This window comes from Saccopteryx leptura, chromosome 6 (assembly GCF_036850995.1).
Source record: "Saccopteryx leptura isolate mSacLep1 chromosome 6, mSacLep1_pri_phased_curated, whole genome shotgun sequence".
NCBI classification, from domain to species: domain Eukaryota; kingdom Metazoa; phylum Chordata; class Mammalia; order Chiroptera; family Emballonuridae; genus Saccopteryx; species Saccopteryx leptura.
In genome coordinates, this window is record NC_089508.1 from 62,210,215 (window position 1) to 62,226,357 (window position 16,143).

A 16,143-nucleotide genomic window follows, 5' to 3' on the forward strand; every position below is an offset into this window, starting at 1 on the left:
AATTTAATACATCCTACTTTTGCTTTCTATTTTTTTTTCGTTTGAACTTGATGGGAATCTGCAGTAAACTGAGTTCAGGATTCTCAGTTTACAGATACCCGGGAAAGGCAGAGAAGATGACCATTATGAGACAAGCAACATGCTAGGGAAGGTGAAGGAACTGAAACAGTTTCCAAGTAAAAAGACCAAAGAAAGCCTAAAATTTTAATTAGATGTAGGGCTGAAATAATTCCAATATTAATAAGTTTAATATTACAGAATAGTCAAGCTACACAGAGCATTTGCATACTCTTCATGTAATGCATTAGCAACTTTGTACTTTCTATGAAGTAATATGAAAAAATCATTTTCGGAAATGATCAACATTTTGGAAAGAAATAGGAAGATAACTGCTTTTCTGCTTCCAGTTAAAGTGAACACTAATTTAAAATATCTGAGGATACAGAAAGACTTGAATTGGGGAGGGGAAAGCATTTTAAGTAGAGGGAGCATAAGAAAATATGATTAATTGCTAAAAACTCAACACAGTCACAAATTAAAAGGCATAAATAATGCTAAAATAAATTGGATAAATTTCTACCTACTCCATTAGAATTTTTATTTATGTGTTAAGAAATTACCTCACAGCTTGTAATATTAAACTTACCTGACAGCCTGGTAATCCAGTGTCTCTGCTATACAGGGAAAATGAGCCCCTCTCTGATGTTTTTCCTATAAAACAAAGAAAATGACTTTATATAAAAACCGTTATTTGTTGAGAGAATTTAACTTCTAGACCAGTGTTTTTCAACACCCAGTATGTGGACTGGTGCCAGTCTGCAAGAAATTTTGTGCCAGTTTGCACAAGAGTTAACCACTGTAATGTTGTATGAAAATTAATTATAGACCCAGTGATCTTAGTTGAATTCACTTATGCTCAGGGTGATTTCTGCATTACTAGTCCCCGAAATAATTCTCCTATTTTCACTGGTCCCCAAGTGTAAAAAGGTTGAAAACCACTGGTACAGATCATTCATGGTAATTATATTGAGGTTTGGAAGTATAGAGAACAAATTACAAATAAGAGAAAATCAAATAAATAAAATTTAAAAAGTTTATCATCATTCTAGTCAGTTTAAGAGTCAAATTCTGACTTTCTACATTTAATAGCATGTATTTTATTTTTGATTTTTATTTATTTATTTTTTAAAGACTTTATTTATTCATTATAGAGAGGGAAGAGAGAGAGAGAAAGAGAAGGGGGGAGGAGCAGGAAGCATCAACTCCCATATGTGCCTTGACCAAGCAAGCCCAGGGTTTTGAACCGGCAACCTCAGCGTTTCCAGGTTGACGCTTTATCTACTGTGCCACCACAGGTCAGGCGATTTTTATTTATTTTAAAAATTTTTTTAGGTGAGAGGATGGGAGATAGTGAGGCAGACTCCCACATGCACCCTGACTGGGCCCCACCTAGCAATCCCATCATGGGCTGATGCTCAAGTACCATGCTATTTTTAGCGCTTGAGGCTGATGTGCTCCAACAAAGCTATCTTCAGCAAGCAGGCCAAGCTAGAACCAACTGAGCCATTGGCTGCAGGAGGGGAAGATGGAAGATGGTGGTGGGGAGAAGCAGATGGTTACTTTTCTTGTGTGCCCTGACCAAAATCAAATGCAGAATATTCATATGCCAGGCCAATGCTCTATCCACTGAGCCACTGGCTAGGGTAGCATGTACTTTATTAAATACTTTCTTTTAATTGTAAAGCATTAAAATATGTTCAAGAGAATTGATATTTATAAAGCCAACAGTATTATACATATATCCACTAGTGAGAATTACGTTTTCCTCATATTTGCTTCATATTAAACATTTGTCCCTTTCTCCTTCTCTTTCAGAAATTAAAACAGTATAGAAACAGTTCAAATCTCACCCAAGACCCCAAGGTAACCATTATCATAAAGTGAGTATACATGATTCCCGTGTATATTTTGAACCTTTTAATATATATTCACTTAAACGATACGTTACTGTTTGTCTTTAATACATTTACACATGGTATCTATCCTTTGAGCCTGTTTGGTGGTGGCACAGTGGATAAAAGCATTGATCTGGAATGCGGAGGTTCTCAATTAGAAACCCTGAGGTCGTCGGTTTGAGCATGGGATCCTCGGCTTGAGCGCAGGCTCACCAGCTTAAAGCACGGGGTTGCTGGCTTGAGTGCAGGGTCACTAACATGATCCCAAGGTCTCTGGCTTGAACCTAAGGTTGCTGGCTTGACTAAGGGGTCACTGGCTTGGCTTGTGCCTCCTGATCAAGGCATATAAAAGAAGCAATCAATGAACAACTAAAGTGAAGAAACTACAAGTTGATTCTCACTCTCTCCCTTCCCTCTCCCCCCCCCAAAAAACAATAAAAAAAACAAACAAAAAAACCCCCTGGAACCTAGTCTTTAAAATTTGCATTTTTGTGCATTATATTTTTGAGATACATGTTAACAACCACCTAGTTCATTTTTAATGTTACAAAATGTCCCATTATACACACAAAAAAATCACAGCTGATATATTCCCCTACTGAAAAGTAGATTGTTTCTACTTTTTTGTTACCAGCACTTATTCTGGGTTGTCTTGTTGATGAACGCCATTCTGACTGGTGTGAGGTGATATCTCATTGTGGTTTTAATTTGCATTTCTCTAATGATTAGTGATGTTGAGCATTTTTTCATATGCCTGTTGGCCATCTGTATGTCCTCTTTGGAGAAGTGTCCATTCATTTCTTTTGCCCATTTTTTGATTGGATTGTTTATCTTCCTAGTGTTGAGTTTTAGAAGTTCTTTATAAATTTTGGTTATTAACACCTTATCAAGCGTATTGTCGAATATGTTCTCCCATTTTGTGGTTTGCCATTTTATTTTGTTCATACTGTGCAAAAGCTTTTCAGTTTGATATAGTCCCATTTGTTTATCCTGTCCTTTATTTCCATTGCGCGTGTAGATAAATCGGCAAATATATTGCTGCGAGTGATGTCAGAGAGCTTATTGCCTATGTTTTCCTCTAGGATGCTTATGGTTTCATAACTGACATTTAACCTTTTATCCATTTTGAGTTTATTTTTGTGAATGATGTAAGCTGGTGGTCTAGTTTCATTATTTTGGAGGTAGCTGTCCAATTTTCCCAACACTATTTGTTAAAGAGACTGTCTTTACTCCATTGTCTGCAATTACCACCCTTGTCAAATATCAATTGTTCATAAAGGTGCGGGTTTATTTCTGGGTTCTCTGTTCTGTTCCATTGATCTATATGCCTGTTCTTATGCCAGTACCAAGCTGTTTTGAGTACAATGGCCTTGTAGTATAACTTGATATCAGGAAGTGTGATACCACCCACTTTATTCTTCTTTTTCAAGATTGCTGAGGCTATTCATGTTCTTTTTTGGTTCCGTATGACTATTTCAAATATTTGTTCTATATCTTTGAAGTATGTCCTTGGTATTTTCATAGGAATTGCATTAAATTTATAAATTGCTTTGGGCAATATGGACATTATAAAGATGTTTATTCTTCCTAGCCATGAACATGGTATATGCTTCATTTTGTTTTTATCTTCCTTGACTTCTTTTATCAATGTTTTATAATTTTCCAAGTCTTTAACCTCCTTGGTTAAATTTACACCTAGATATTTTATTTTTTTGTTGCAATAGAGAAGGGGATTGTTTTCTTAATTTCTCTTTCAGACATATAATTGCTGGTGTATAAAAATGCCTCTGACTTCTGAGTATTAATTTTATATCCTGACACCTTGCTAAATTTCTCTATCAGGTCCAGTAGTTTTTTTACTGTGACTTTAGGGTTTTCTATGTACAGTATCATATCATTAGCAAATGATTATAGTTTTACTTCTTCTTTTCCAATTTAGATGCCTTTTATTTCTTCTTCTTGTCTGATTACTGTGGCTAGGACTTCCAGAACTATATTGAATAAAAGTGGTGAAAGGGGGCACACCTACCTGGTTCTTGATCTTAAGGGGATTGCTTTTAATTTTTGCCTATTGAGTATGATGGCTGTGGGTTTGTCATAGATGACCTTTATCATATTGAGGTACGTTCCCTGTATTCCCACTTTGCTGAGAGTTTTGATCATAAATGGGTGCTGGATTTTATCAAATGCTTTTTCTGCATTGATATTATTATCATGTGGTTTTTGTCCTTCCTTTTATTTATGTGATGAATCACATTTATTGATTGTGAATATTGTACCAGCCTTGCCTCCCCAGAATAAATCCCACTTGATCATGATGTGTGATTTTTTTCATGGATTGCTGGATCTGGTTTGCCAATATTTTGTTGAGAATTTTAGCATCTAAATTCATCAGGGATATTGGCCTATAGTTTTCTTTCTTTGTGCTATCTTTGCCTGGTTTTGGAATCAGAATTATGCTTGCCTCATAAAAGGAGCTTGGAAGATTTCCCTCCTCTTGAATTTTTTGAAATAGCTTGAGAAGGATAGGGGTTCATTCTTCTTTGAATGTTTGGTAGAATTTGCCTATGAAGTCATCTGGCCCAGGGCTTTTGTTTGTTGGAAGTTTTTTTTGCTAAGTTTTGATTTTACTTGTTGTAATCGGTCTATTTAGGTTTTCAGATTCTTCCAGATTGGTTTTTGAAAGATTATATTTTTCAAGGAATTTGTCCATTTCACCTAGGTTGTCTAATTTTTTGGCATACAGTTCTTCATAGTATTTTCTTAAAATCCTTTGTATTTCTGTTGTGTCTGTTGTTATTTCTCCACCCTATCTAATTTTATTTGAGTACTTTTTCTTTTTCTTGGTGAGCCTGGCTAAGGGTTCATCGATCTTGTTTACTTTTTCAAAGTACCAGCTCTTGGTTTCATTGATCCTCTGTATTGCTTTTTAGTCTCTATGTCATTTATTTCTGCTCTAATTTTTATTATTTCCTTCCTTCTACTTTCTCTAGGCTTTACTTGTTCTTTTTCTAGTTCTTTTAGTTGCAAGATTTTTTTTATTTTTTTTTTACAGGGACAGAGAGAGAGTCAGAGAGAGGGATAGATAGGGACAGACAGATAGGAATAGAGAGAGATGAGAAGCAGCAATCATCAGTTTTTTGTTGCGATACCTTAGTTGTTCATTGATTGCTTTCTCATATGTGCCTTGACCGGGGGCCTTCAGCAGACCGAGTAACTCCTTGCTGGAGCCAGTGACCTTGGGTCCAAGCTGGTGAGCTTTTTTTTTTTTTGCTCAAGCCAGATGAGCCCGCGCTCAAGCTGGTGACCTAGGGGTCTAGAACCTGGGTCCTTCCGCATCCCAGTCTGCCTCTCTATCCACTGCGCCACCGCCTGGTCAGGTGAATTTAGTTGTTTATTTGCGCCTTTTCTAGCTTCTTAAGGTTTGCCTGTAATGCTATGAACTTCCCTCTCAGGACTGCTTTTGCTGTGTCCCACAGAGTTTGAGTTGTTGCATGCTCACTTTCATTTGTTTCAAGGAAATTTTTTATTTCTTCCTTGATCTTATTGTTGATCCATTTGTTATATAATAACATGCTATTTAGTGTCCAAGTGTTTGAGTGTTTTTCAGTTTTTCTATTGTAGTTGATTTCTAGTTTAATGCCATTGTGGTCAGAGAAGATGCTTTCAATCTTCTTAAATTTGTTGAGACTCACTTTCTGCCCTAAAATGTAGTCTGTCCTAGAGAATGTACCATGAGCACTTGAAAAGAATGTATATTCTGCTGCTTTAGGTGAAAGGTTCTGAAGATATCTATTAAATTCAGTTGATCTAGAGCAGCGGTTCTCAACCTGTGGGTCGCGACCCCGGTTGAGGATCTATCCATTGATGTTAGTGGGGTATTTGAAATCCCTACTATTATATATAGTATTGCTGTTGATCTCGCCCTTTATGTACATCCAAATCTGCTTTATATATTTAGGTGCTCCTATATTAGGTGCATTGATATTTATAATGGTTATATCTCTTCCTGTTGGATTGCACCTTTTATCATTATGGAGTGACCTTTTTTACCCCTTACTATGTCTTTGTTTTAAAGTCTATTTTGTCAGATATAAGTATTGCTTACCCCAGCTTATTTTTCATTTTCATTTGCATGAAATACTTTTCCCCATCTTTTTACTTTCAGTCTATGTATATATTTTGTTTTGAGGCGGGTCTCCTGTACACAGCATATGTACGGGTCCTGTTTTCTTATCCACACAGCTACCCTATGTCTTTTGATTGGAGCATTTTATCCATTTACATTTAAGGATATTATTGATATGTAGTTGTTTACTGCCATTTTTTTCTTTAAATCTATATTCTTCTTTTAATATATATATATATATTTCCCCCTGCTTTGTTCTGTCTACAGCAAGCTCCTTAACATTTCTTGCAGCATTGGTTTGGTTGTGATGAATTCCTTGAGGGTTTTTTTTTTTTTGTCTGGGAAGCTTTTTGTTTCTCCTTCAATTTTAAACCATAGTCTTGTTGCATAAAGAAATCTTGGTTGTAGGTTCTTGTTCTGTATTACTTTGAATATTTCTTGCCAATCCCTTCTGGCCTCAAGTGTTTCTGTTGAGAAGTTGGATGTCATTATTATGGTGTTCCTTTGTAGATGATTGACTGTTTTTCTCTTACAACTTTTAGTATTCTTTCTTTATCTCTTAACTTTGGTATTTTGATTATGATGTGTCTTGGTTTGGGTCTCTTTGGGGTTTTTTTTAATGGGGTTCTCTCTGCTTTTTGAACTTGTGTGACTCTTTCCTAAATCAATTAGGAAAATTTTAGGCTAAATTTTCTTCAAAGAGTTTCTCTAGTCCTTGTTCTTTCTCTTCTCTTTCAGGAACCCCTATATCGAGGATATTGTTTCTCTTCATGTTTTCACAGAGCTCTCCTAGAGTTTCCTCAGACTTTTTAATCCTCTTTTCTTCTTGCTTTTCTGCTTGTGTGTTTTTTGCTTATCTTGTCCTCTAAGTCGCTGATTCAGTCCTCTCCTTCATCCAGCCTGCTTTTAATTCCTTCTAGTGTAGGCTTCATTTCTTATACTGTGTTTGTCGTTTCTGTCTGGTTCTTCTTTATGATTTCCGTGTCCTTTTTGATGCTTAGAATTTCTTTATTGAGGTGTTCATTAAGTCATCAATTGTAGCTTTGAGATCCTTAAGCATCCTAACAATCATTATTTTATACTCTGCATCTGGTAATTTGATTACTTCCAATTTTTCCAGGTCTTTTTCTGAGAATTTATCTTGTTGAAGTATATGACTTATGCTTCTCTGCCTTCCCATTTTTCTGTTTCCAGTTGTGGTCTCCTTGCTTAGTAGAGCCACTTTGAAGTCTTGATTTGTTTGTTTTGTTTTCAGTTTTCTTAACTCGGTTGTAATCTTGTTTACTGATCTCAGCAGGGGGTTTATATGAAAGTATATGCAGGAATGCAGTGGGTGTAACCTCTGAGACTCTGCTGGCTACTCTCTGGGAGCCAGGTGCTTTCTCAGCTTCATTAGGGGGAGATCTATCTCAGATCTCCATGGAGACCTGAGTTACTGCCCTTCCTCACCACTTCCTGTTTTCAGCTGTGTCTTTTTGCGCTGATTGGAGCTGGAGAGCTTTCTGGAGGTAGGTCACCCGGAACCACTGTAGGCTTGTGTTGTGTGGAGGGATCAACCCCTCCCCCCCCAGCCATGGCCACCTCCACACTGAATGAGTCAGCTTCTCAGGTCATCCCATGCATTCCTCTGCCTGTCACCACCTATCTCTCTCTCTCCACTTTCCTTTTGGAAAATAAGCCAATCCTCTCAGCCCACCTCATTCCCCCCAGGCAAGTGGCTATGAGCAATATTTTCTGCTCTTCTCCTTGTAATGAGCCCTTCTGGGCTCTCAGCCTCACTTCCCCTTCGCTCCTGGAAGCAGGGGAACCCCGACCATGACTGCATTCTTTACCAGGCTTAGTGTGGCTTCTTCTTTGCTCCTTGGTTATTGAGATCTGTTCTTTTAGTCCAAAGTTGGTTTTTCATGCTGATTGTTCCTAAATTAATTTGTAATTCAGTTTGGTGGTGTGAGCTGGGAGTCTGTGTGTCTGCCTACTCTGCTGCCATCTTGGTATCTCAATAGCTGGTTTTTAATTAACTCATTAAAATGAGATTTTGAAATGTATATACATTTTTATTTCACCTTTCATTTATTAGAAACTATTTTTTAGGGACTTAGAAGTTTGGCTCTATATTAATGTGTACTTAGGCTGAGATTTAGAAGACACTCATCTTTAATTCTTTCAAACTTACTTTTCATAAGAACTATTTTCATGAGTTAAAATTAATCATATGTCTATCTTATCTCAAGTGTCTCACAACAGGTGTATGGCTATTCTATTATATGTAGATGCAGTATGTGTATAATTTTAATACTAAAATCAGCTGAACAATAGTTCAAGAACTATTATTAGATATAAGTAACTTAATATACACCTAATTTTCCTTACAACACCTATAAAGAAAATAATGACAAAGAATTTACTAGGATATTCTAGTATAGAGATTTTTACTTGTGTACAGGTATTTGTGCACCACAGAACACTTTGGCAGCCTTTTCAGAATAATGTGTTTAAATGCACAAAGTAAAATATATACTTGTATAAAGTAAATTGAAATGTGATCATCAAAATGTTAAAAAAAACAAATTTCCGACATGATATACAGTGGTACCTTGAGATACGAACAGACCAACATATGAATTTTTTTTTTTTTTTTTTTTTTAGATACGAGCTGCGACTTGATCCATATTTTTGTTCGAGATCCAAGCAAAATTACGAGATACGAGTCGTTGATTCAGGAAGCTTCCACTAGTTGGCGCATTGGCACACAGGTCCAGTATCAGCAGTTTGATATATGAGTTGACTGACTTACAACTTGGTTACAGAACAAATTAAATTTGTATCTCAAGGTACCACTATATACGCTTTTTTATTAATATGTTAAATAAGATCAAGAAGCAGGCCTATCAACAATGGCAATTTCAAAGCATAAATGATACTGTCTGCAACAACTATATCATGCTATGAAAATATTTGTTCTATTGGTGACAAAAATCATAGGTGCTATTAGGAATGTTTTGCTACCCTTATTCAAAATTTAAGGACATGTTAAATTTCACTTAGAGGTTGGTAAAAATGAAAATGAGACTTTTCCCATCCAAATTCACTGATTATCCTTCTATTCTGGGAGTCACTGGACTTCAGGCTCAGAACTCAAACTCTGATAGAATTGTAACATTATCAAAAGATACATTAGGCCATCAGACACATTTCCTAAATAAGTACCTCCTGTGCCTAAAACATGTAAAATAAAAGTATTTTTAAGTAGCTAGACAGACATAGTTTACAAGATGAATTCATTTTCTTTTTAATTCTAAGAAATTATGTTACAGTAATGAGATTGCCTCAAATATATAGTTTATGCATCTTACACAAACAACTGGGTAAAATAATTTCTTGAACTTGAATAATTTGCTGTTTCTTGAATTGTTGTCTTAAACACTGTACAAATTAGCCAAAAGAGTTGCAACTCTCAACTGCTTTTCTCAGTTCCAAAAATACAAGCTAATGTTAATATTAGCCTATAAAGAGCTCTTCAAAAAATAATTCTGCCTACATTCTTTTGACATAGGACACAGCAGCCAAGTTGCGGCTGGGAGTAGACCGGCAAAATTTTATATCTCCAATCCTCCCCAACCCAATCATAATATTTAAGAGTTGACTAGATTAAAGAATCTGATTTTAATACATTCCATCAAACATTTATGAGCTAGTCACTCTTATAGATGGTGGGGTTTATGAGATGAAGACCCAAGCTTCTTTCCCTCAATAGGTACCAAGCAGTGGAAAAGTTCACATGGGTTTTAGCCATGTGGATGAAAAACAAGTTTCATAATTATGATCTGGTGTCTTGAGTTTCAGATTCAGAGTGCACTTGTGGGTGGTTACAGAGGAGTGGACAAGGAATTGCCTAAGGCTAAGGTAATCCTTAATATCTACTGAATGTAGAAGGAACCCCTATTCAACCTGAATGAAGAAATAAGCACCTCTGGTCGTATTATAGGTGGAAATGAAATTACCCACCATGTCATAGAAGAAGCATTTTCTGAGTATTTGGCCTTTGTGAGAACAATTTTGCCTTTTAGGCAAGTGGTTTCCCAACATAAGTGGTCTGGCACATAAGTTTGTACTCTGCTTTACACATAGCTTTAGGGCTGTCAAATTGATTTTCATTTATACCCAGATTATGCTATTCAGAGACTAAGAGGAAAATCAGTCTCAATGATAAAAGGGATATATTCACTGACTGGGACAAGCTCATCAAATGCTTGAGTAAAGGGTAAGACCAGATCTAAATTCTATTCCTTTGCTGGAGGGCTAAAGAATGAGACTCTAACTAGTCTTGGGAGTTTCTAGTGTGGTAAAAACCAAATATATGGGGATTCCATCTCTCATCTTATAGAGAGATAGCTCACTAATTTTTTTCTAAAATAAATTAAATGCTCCCCCCTGCTCCTGCAATTTCAGAGTTAAGAAAAAGAGGGCAGAAAGATAAGGACTGAAAACAAAATGGCAAAAAAAAGTATATAAAAAAAAAGAGGGGCCCTGGCTGGTTGGCTCAGTAGTAGAGTGTCAGCCTGGCGTGTGGATGTCCCAAGTTCAATTTCCAGTTAGGGCATACAAGAGAACTGACCATCTGCTTCTCCATACCTCCCCCTCTCCCTTCTCTCACTCTCTCTCTCTCTCTTCCCCACTCCCAGCCATGGCTTCATAGACTCACTTCAGGTGCTAAAATAGCTTGGTTGCCAAGCAACAGAGCAATGGCCCCAGATGAGCAGAGCATCCCTAGTAGGGAGCCTGCCAGGTGGATCCCAGTCAGGTGCATGCGGGACTCTGTCTCTCTGCCTCCCCACTTCTCACATCAGAAAAATTAAAAACAAAACCAAAAAACAGCACAAAAGAAAAATATGGAAAACTGCCTTCCAGGACAACTCCATATGAATTTTATTACTCTGTGCAATTAAGAATACATGGGCTTTTTTCTTTTAGAAGTCATACTACCTGTGCACATAAACTAGACCTTAAAATAAAAAACAAAAAACTTGAACCATTGTTAAACCAAGTCACCATATCCTGTACATAAAGTAATTTTTATAAATAAAAATGCAGGATTTCATTTTCTTAAAAACATTACATTATTAATTTTTAATTTTTTAAACTAAAAAATTCAGTTACAGTTGACATACAATTTTATATTAACTTCAGGTGTTCAATACATCAATACAGTGATTAGATATTTGTATAACTTATGAAGTGATCACCCCAATAACTCTAGTACCCATCTGAAACCATAGTTATTACAATATTATTGACTATATTCTTTATGCCATACATCCCTGTGGCTTTATTTTTTTTAAGGTATAAGAGGGGTGATAGTGTGGCAGACTCCTGCATATACCCTGACCAGCATCCACCCGGCAACCTCATCTGGAGCCAATGCTCAAGTACCGAGCTATTTTTAGTGCCTGAAGCTGTGTGCTCCAACTGAGCTATTCTTCAGTGACAGGGTCCGGGGCTATGCTCAAATCAATAGAGCCACTGGCTGTGGAAGGGGAAGAGAGAAAAAAGGGGAGGGGGGAGAAATAGATGGTGGCTTCTCTTGTGTGCGATAAAACCTGGGATGTCCATATGCCAGGCCGACGCTCAATCCAATGAGCCATTGACCAGGGCCCTCTGTGACTCTTTAAAAAACCATCTTAAATTTCCTCTTTCATTTATCACATCACTCTAACCTATCTGAGTTAATGTTAAATACACAGAAACTCCAGAAAAGAGGAAGAACATGATTAGAAAATGCTAACACTTATTTCACCTTAAAAGCTGAGAACAGTCATGCCCCTGAGGAAGTTGAAATGACAAGAATTCTCTTAGAGCAGGGGTTAGGAACCTTTTTGGCTGAGAGAGCCATGAACACCACATATTTTAAAATGTAATTCCATGAGAGCCATACAACGACCGTGTACGTTACGAATTATCCAATAAAAATTTGGTGTTGTCCCGGAGGACAGCTGTGATTGGCTCCAGCCACCCGCAACCATGAACATGAGCGGTAGGAAATGAATGGATTGTAATACATGAGAATGTTTTATATTTTTAACACTATTTTTTTTATTAAAGATGTGTCTGCGAGCCAGATGCAGCCAGCAAAAGAGCCAGATCTGGCTTGCAAGCCATAGGTTCCCCCCCCCTGTCTTAGAGGGTCATTTAATTGGCTGGGATGTATTACATCTAATTTTGGGAACCCTGGTTGTTAAGTATTCAGATTTTATGTCCAATTTTGGTTAACTCTTTGTAGGGCAGATGAAACATAAGACCTCCATATCAGTTCTGAGTAATTAGAACTGACAAATGAAACCAGATGCCCTTTCCGAGGCTCAAAGACTCCATTCTCAATGTGACTTCAGGGGCTACCTACCTAGTCCAACTCCCACTCAATGCAGCAATATTTAGAACACAGTCTCACCAAAAAAGGTCCACTGATGACTGCCTTCTACTTTGTAGAAGGCATATTTAAGCATAATGCTAAAACAAAACAAAAACTACATATTTACACACAAAAACTCCAAAGGGACAGGCTGATGAGGGATCTGGAAATCTGAACAGCTGAAAGAATAGGATGTTAGTCTAGAGAAGATCTGGGAGAAAGAAATGTGGTCTCTGTACTTATTAATACTTGCAGAGTTATTATGCCAAGGAGTACTCATAGACTATACTGTTTGGTACTGGTGAAGAGAGCTAAGAACAAAGGATAAAAATATAAAGATAAAATATTTTAGCTAATTCTGAGGCAGAACTCTCAGAAAACAAAACTTCCAACAGTAAAATAAAAACTATGCAAAAAATTATATAGTATTTCAGCTGTTCTAAGTAAAGAGTTCTGTGGAACAATTCGTCTTTTACTGTGAATTTATTTATTAACACACTGGATTTTTAGTAGCCAAATTCTACTGATGAATCACAGTGGGTTCGTGTTTATTGGACATTCAAGTATTTCACAGTGAAACAGCCATTCAAGTTTTTTGTCCACATTTTTTCCTATTAGATTATTTGTCTTTGTTGATTTGTAAAAGTTCTTCACATATTTTTATACAAGACTTCTTATTATATCTATGTCAGTATTTTTGTAGGTTGCCTTTTCACTCTCTTAATATCATCTTTTGACAAACAAAAATTCTTTTTTAACAGGCCAATTTGTCAATTTTTTCTTTATAATTAACTTTTTTGGGGTAAGAGTACTATTTAAGAGATTTCTGCTTATTCCAAGGTTAAAAATCCATTTTTCTGTTTTCCTTTAAAAGCTTTGCTGTTTTATCTTTTACATTCAAATCTGAACTTAGTTTCTGTGTATGTTGGTAGGGGGTCAAGGTCTATGTTTTCTCCATATGGAAATTCAACTGACTTCATCAGTACTGTTTATTGAAATGATGATCTATGTGTTAAAAGTATCATCATGGCTACTGTGTGGAAAATAAACTATAAGAATTAAGTGTAGAAGCAGTAGATCAATTAGAAGACAATTAAAATAATGCAGTTTAAAGCTAATGGTGGCTTTACTTCTTCAAAACTACTGAGGTAGGTACCACAATATCCCCATTTTACTATTTTTTCCCTTTTTCTTTTTTTTCCCAGAGACAGAGAGAGAGTCAGAGAGAGGGACAGATAGAGACAGACAGACAGGAACGGAGAGAGATGAGAAGCATCAATCATCAGTTTTTCATTGCGACACCTTAGTTGTTCATTGATTGCTTTCTCACACGTCCCCTGATTTTGGGCCTTCAGCAGACCGAGTAACCCTTTGCTTGAGCCAGCGATCTTGGGTCCAAACTGGTGAGCTTTGCTCAAACCAGATGAGCCCGCACTCAAGCTGACGACCTCGGGGTCTCGAACCTGGGTCCTCCACATCCCAGTCTGATGCTCTATCCACTGCACCACTGCCTGGTCAGACCCCATTTTACTATTAGGAAAAAGTGATTTGCCCAAGGTCACAGAATTATTAAATAGCCCAAAGAACTAGAATACAGGGTTATCTGATACCAAATTCTTTTTTTTTGTTTTTGACAGAGATACAGAGAGGGATAAATAGGGATAGACAGATAGGAGGGAGAGAGCTCAATGAGAAGCGTCAATTCTTCATTGCGGCACCTCTGTTGTTCACGATTGCTTTCTCATATGTGCCTGGACCAGGGGGCTCCAGCAGAGCGAGTGACCCCTTTCTCAAGCCAGCAACCTTGGGCTCAAGCCAGCGACCATGGGTATTGTCTATAATCCCTGCGCTCAAGCTGATAACCTCGGTGTTTCAAACCTGGGTCCTCTGCATCCCAGACTGACGCTGTATCCACTGCGCTACCGCCTGGTCAGGCCTGACACCAAATTCTTAATAGCATAATATACTGCATTGCTTTCCAAAGGAAGTTTAGGACATGATTCCCATATTCTGATTATATATGCAGACATCTGGTAGAACCCAAATATAGCATAAGAATTTTCCTCTGTTTAGCCCTCTAAGAAGCCTCTGCCAATCAACTGATTTGGCACCAGATGTGAAATCTATTCCTGATGAAAAGAGGGACTGATGACAAATCATCCCAAAAATGACTGGCAGTAAAACCCAACTACTCCAAAGGCTGGCTCTTGCTATTACTACAACATGGTCAGTTATGCTGGTTTCACTCACAAGTAATTGCTATTGTTTTCACTTTTCCCAAATGGTACATGATGATGTTACTCTTGCTTCAAATGCCTGCTAGAAAAATATTTATTTATTTTTCCCCCCAGGCCTCAATTTCCCAATCATCAAAAATGAACAAATTGAACAAGATCAGAGGTTGCATAATGGCATCCTAGAGGTTGTTTCATGTGGTCAGTGCAAGGATTTGTTTGTGTGCATATGTTTAAAACAATTTCTGTAAAAAAAAAAATTGCTGTGGCAGCCATGAGAATATACCTCTCAGAACTTACTTTTAAGTAATATAATTGACCTGACAGCTTCAGCTGCTATACTCTGAAATCCATGACTTCCTTTGCACTGAGAATCCTTTGCTTCCAGCATGCTTTGACAAAGTATGGTGGGGAACTAGAGCACAGTTCCTCCTGAGAGACACACCATTCCTTTGTTGACTAACTTTGTCTCAAGAACTCCCAGGATGCTTTGATGAATCTTCTTTAGAATACACTGCAGTCTAGGACTGTTACACTTCCTCTCCTTACTCTCAAAGTTTTGAGATTGCTGTGGGCATGGTGACAGGAACTAGCATTTACTTACTAGTTATTATGTGCAAAGCACTGTGAAAGGTGCTTTGCTTTTACATTGCTGGTACCATTGATAGTTGTATTCTTCTTCCTACTAAAAAATCCTGTTAATACTAAGCACTGGAGGAAGCTGATCATAGCTGTGAGGAATGACAGTAAAAATTCAAGATTTCTTGTAGATCTCAGTCTATTGGCTGGAGAAACCTGACCTATATAATACTCTCCTTGTAGTATATGTTCTTTTGCTACCACTCAAAATAATGTTATTATGAGGAAACACACAAAGACAAAGACATTATAAAAGATATAGCTGCTGCAGCATTTATTTCCGAAGCAGTCTAGTCAATACCTGAAAATATCTGACAAACTAAAATTTATTACTTTCAATAATATACTACTCAAATAATTGTTGACTTCATGAGTAACAGCACAAATTAGAACAAATAGCTTCCCTATTTCTCTGAAAGCCAATATTACTTCAATGTTTATTTTTATAAAATACTGATTTGCATTCATTAATTCAAATTCACAATCTATTAAAGAAAAAAAACTCCATGTGCTATATTTTAAATGGGTAGCATTAGACTAGTTTTTCTTGGAAGATAAAGGTTTAACCTAGGAAAAGAATTCCTGGATATTTCCAAAAAAATTATCTAGGTCAACATTACTATATTACAAAATGAAATATAGTATTTTGATATAAATATGTCATGAGAGTTTTCTCATATTTAGTTTTCAGAGAAACAATATGAAATCCTTATACAGGCAAATCTAAATATTTGGGCTCAAATCTAAATTTGATCACAGTTTTATGAGAAGACTATCCTC

General features: G+C 36.8%; 1 protein-coding gene across 9 annotated transcripts in view; it reads right to left on the bottom strand.

Moving 5' to 3' along the window:
• The window catches only part of TCF12 (transcription factor 12), a 378,278-nt gene that overhangs the window by 115,585 nt on the left and 246,550 nt on the right, over positions 1-16,143 (bottom strand). For all 9 annotated transcript variants that reach the window (XM_066343876.1, XM_066343878.1, XM_066343875.1 and 6 more), the window contains one exon: positions 647-711. In XM_066343876.1, coding sequence (XP_066199973.1) covers positions 647-711 — 65 coding nt within the window. The remainder of the gene's footprint in view (positions 1-646; positions 712-16,143) is intronic.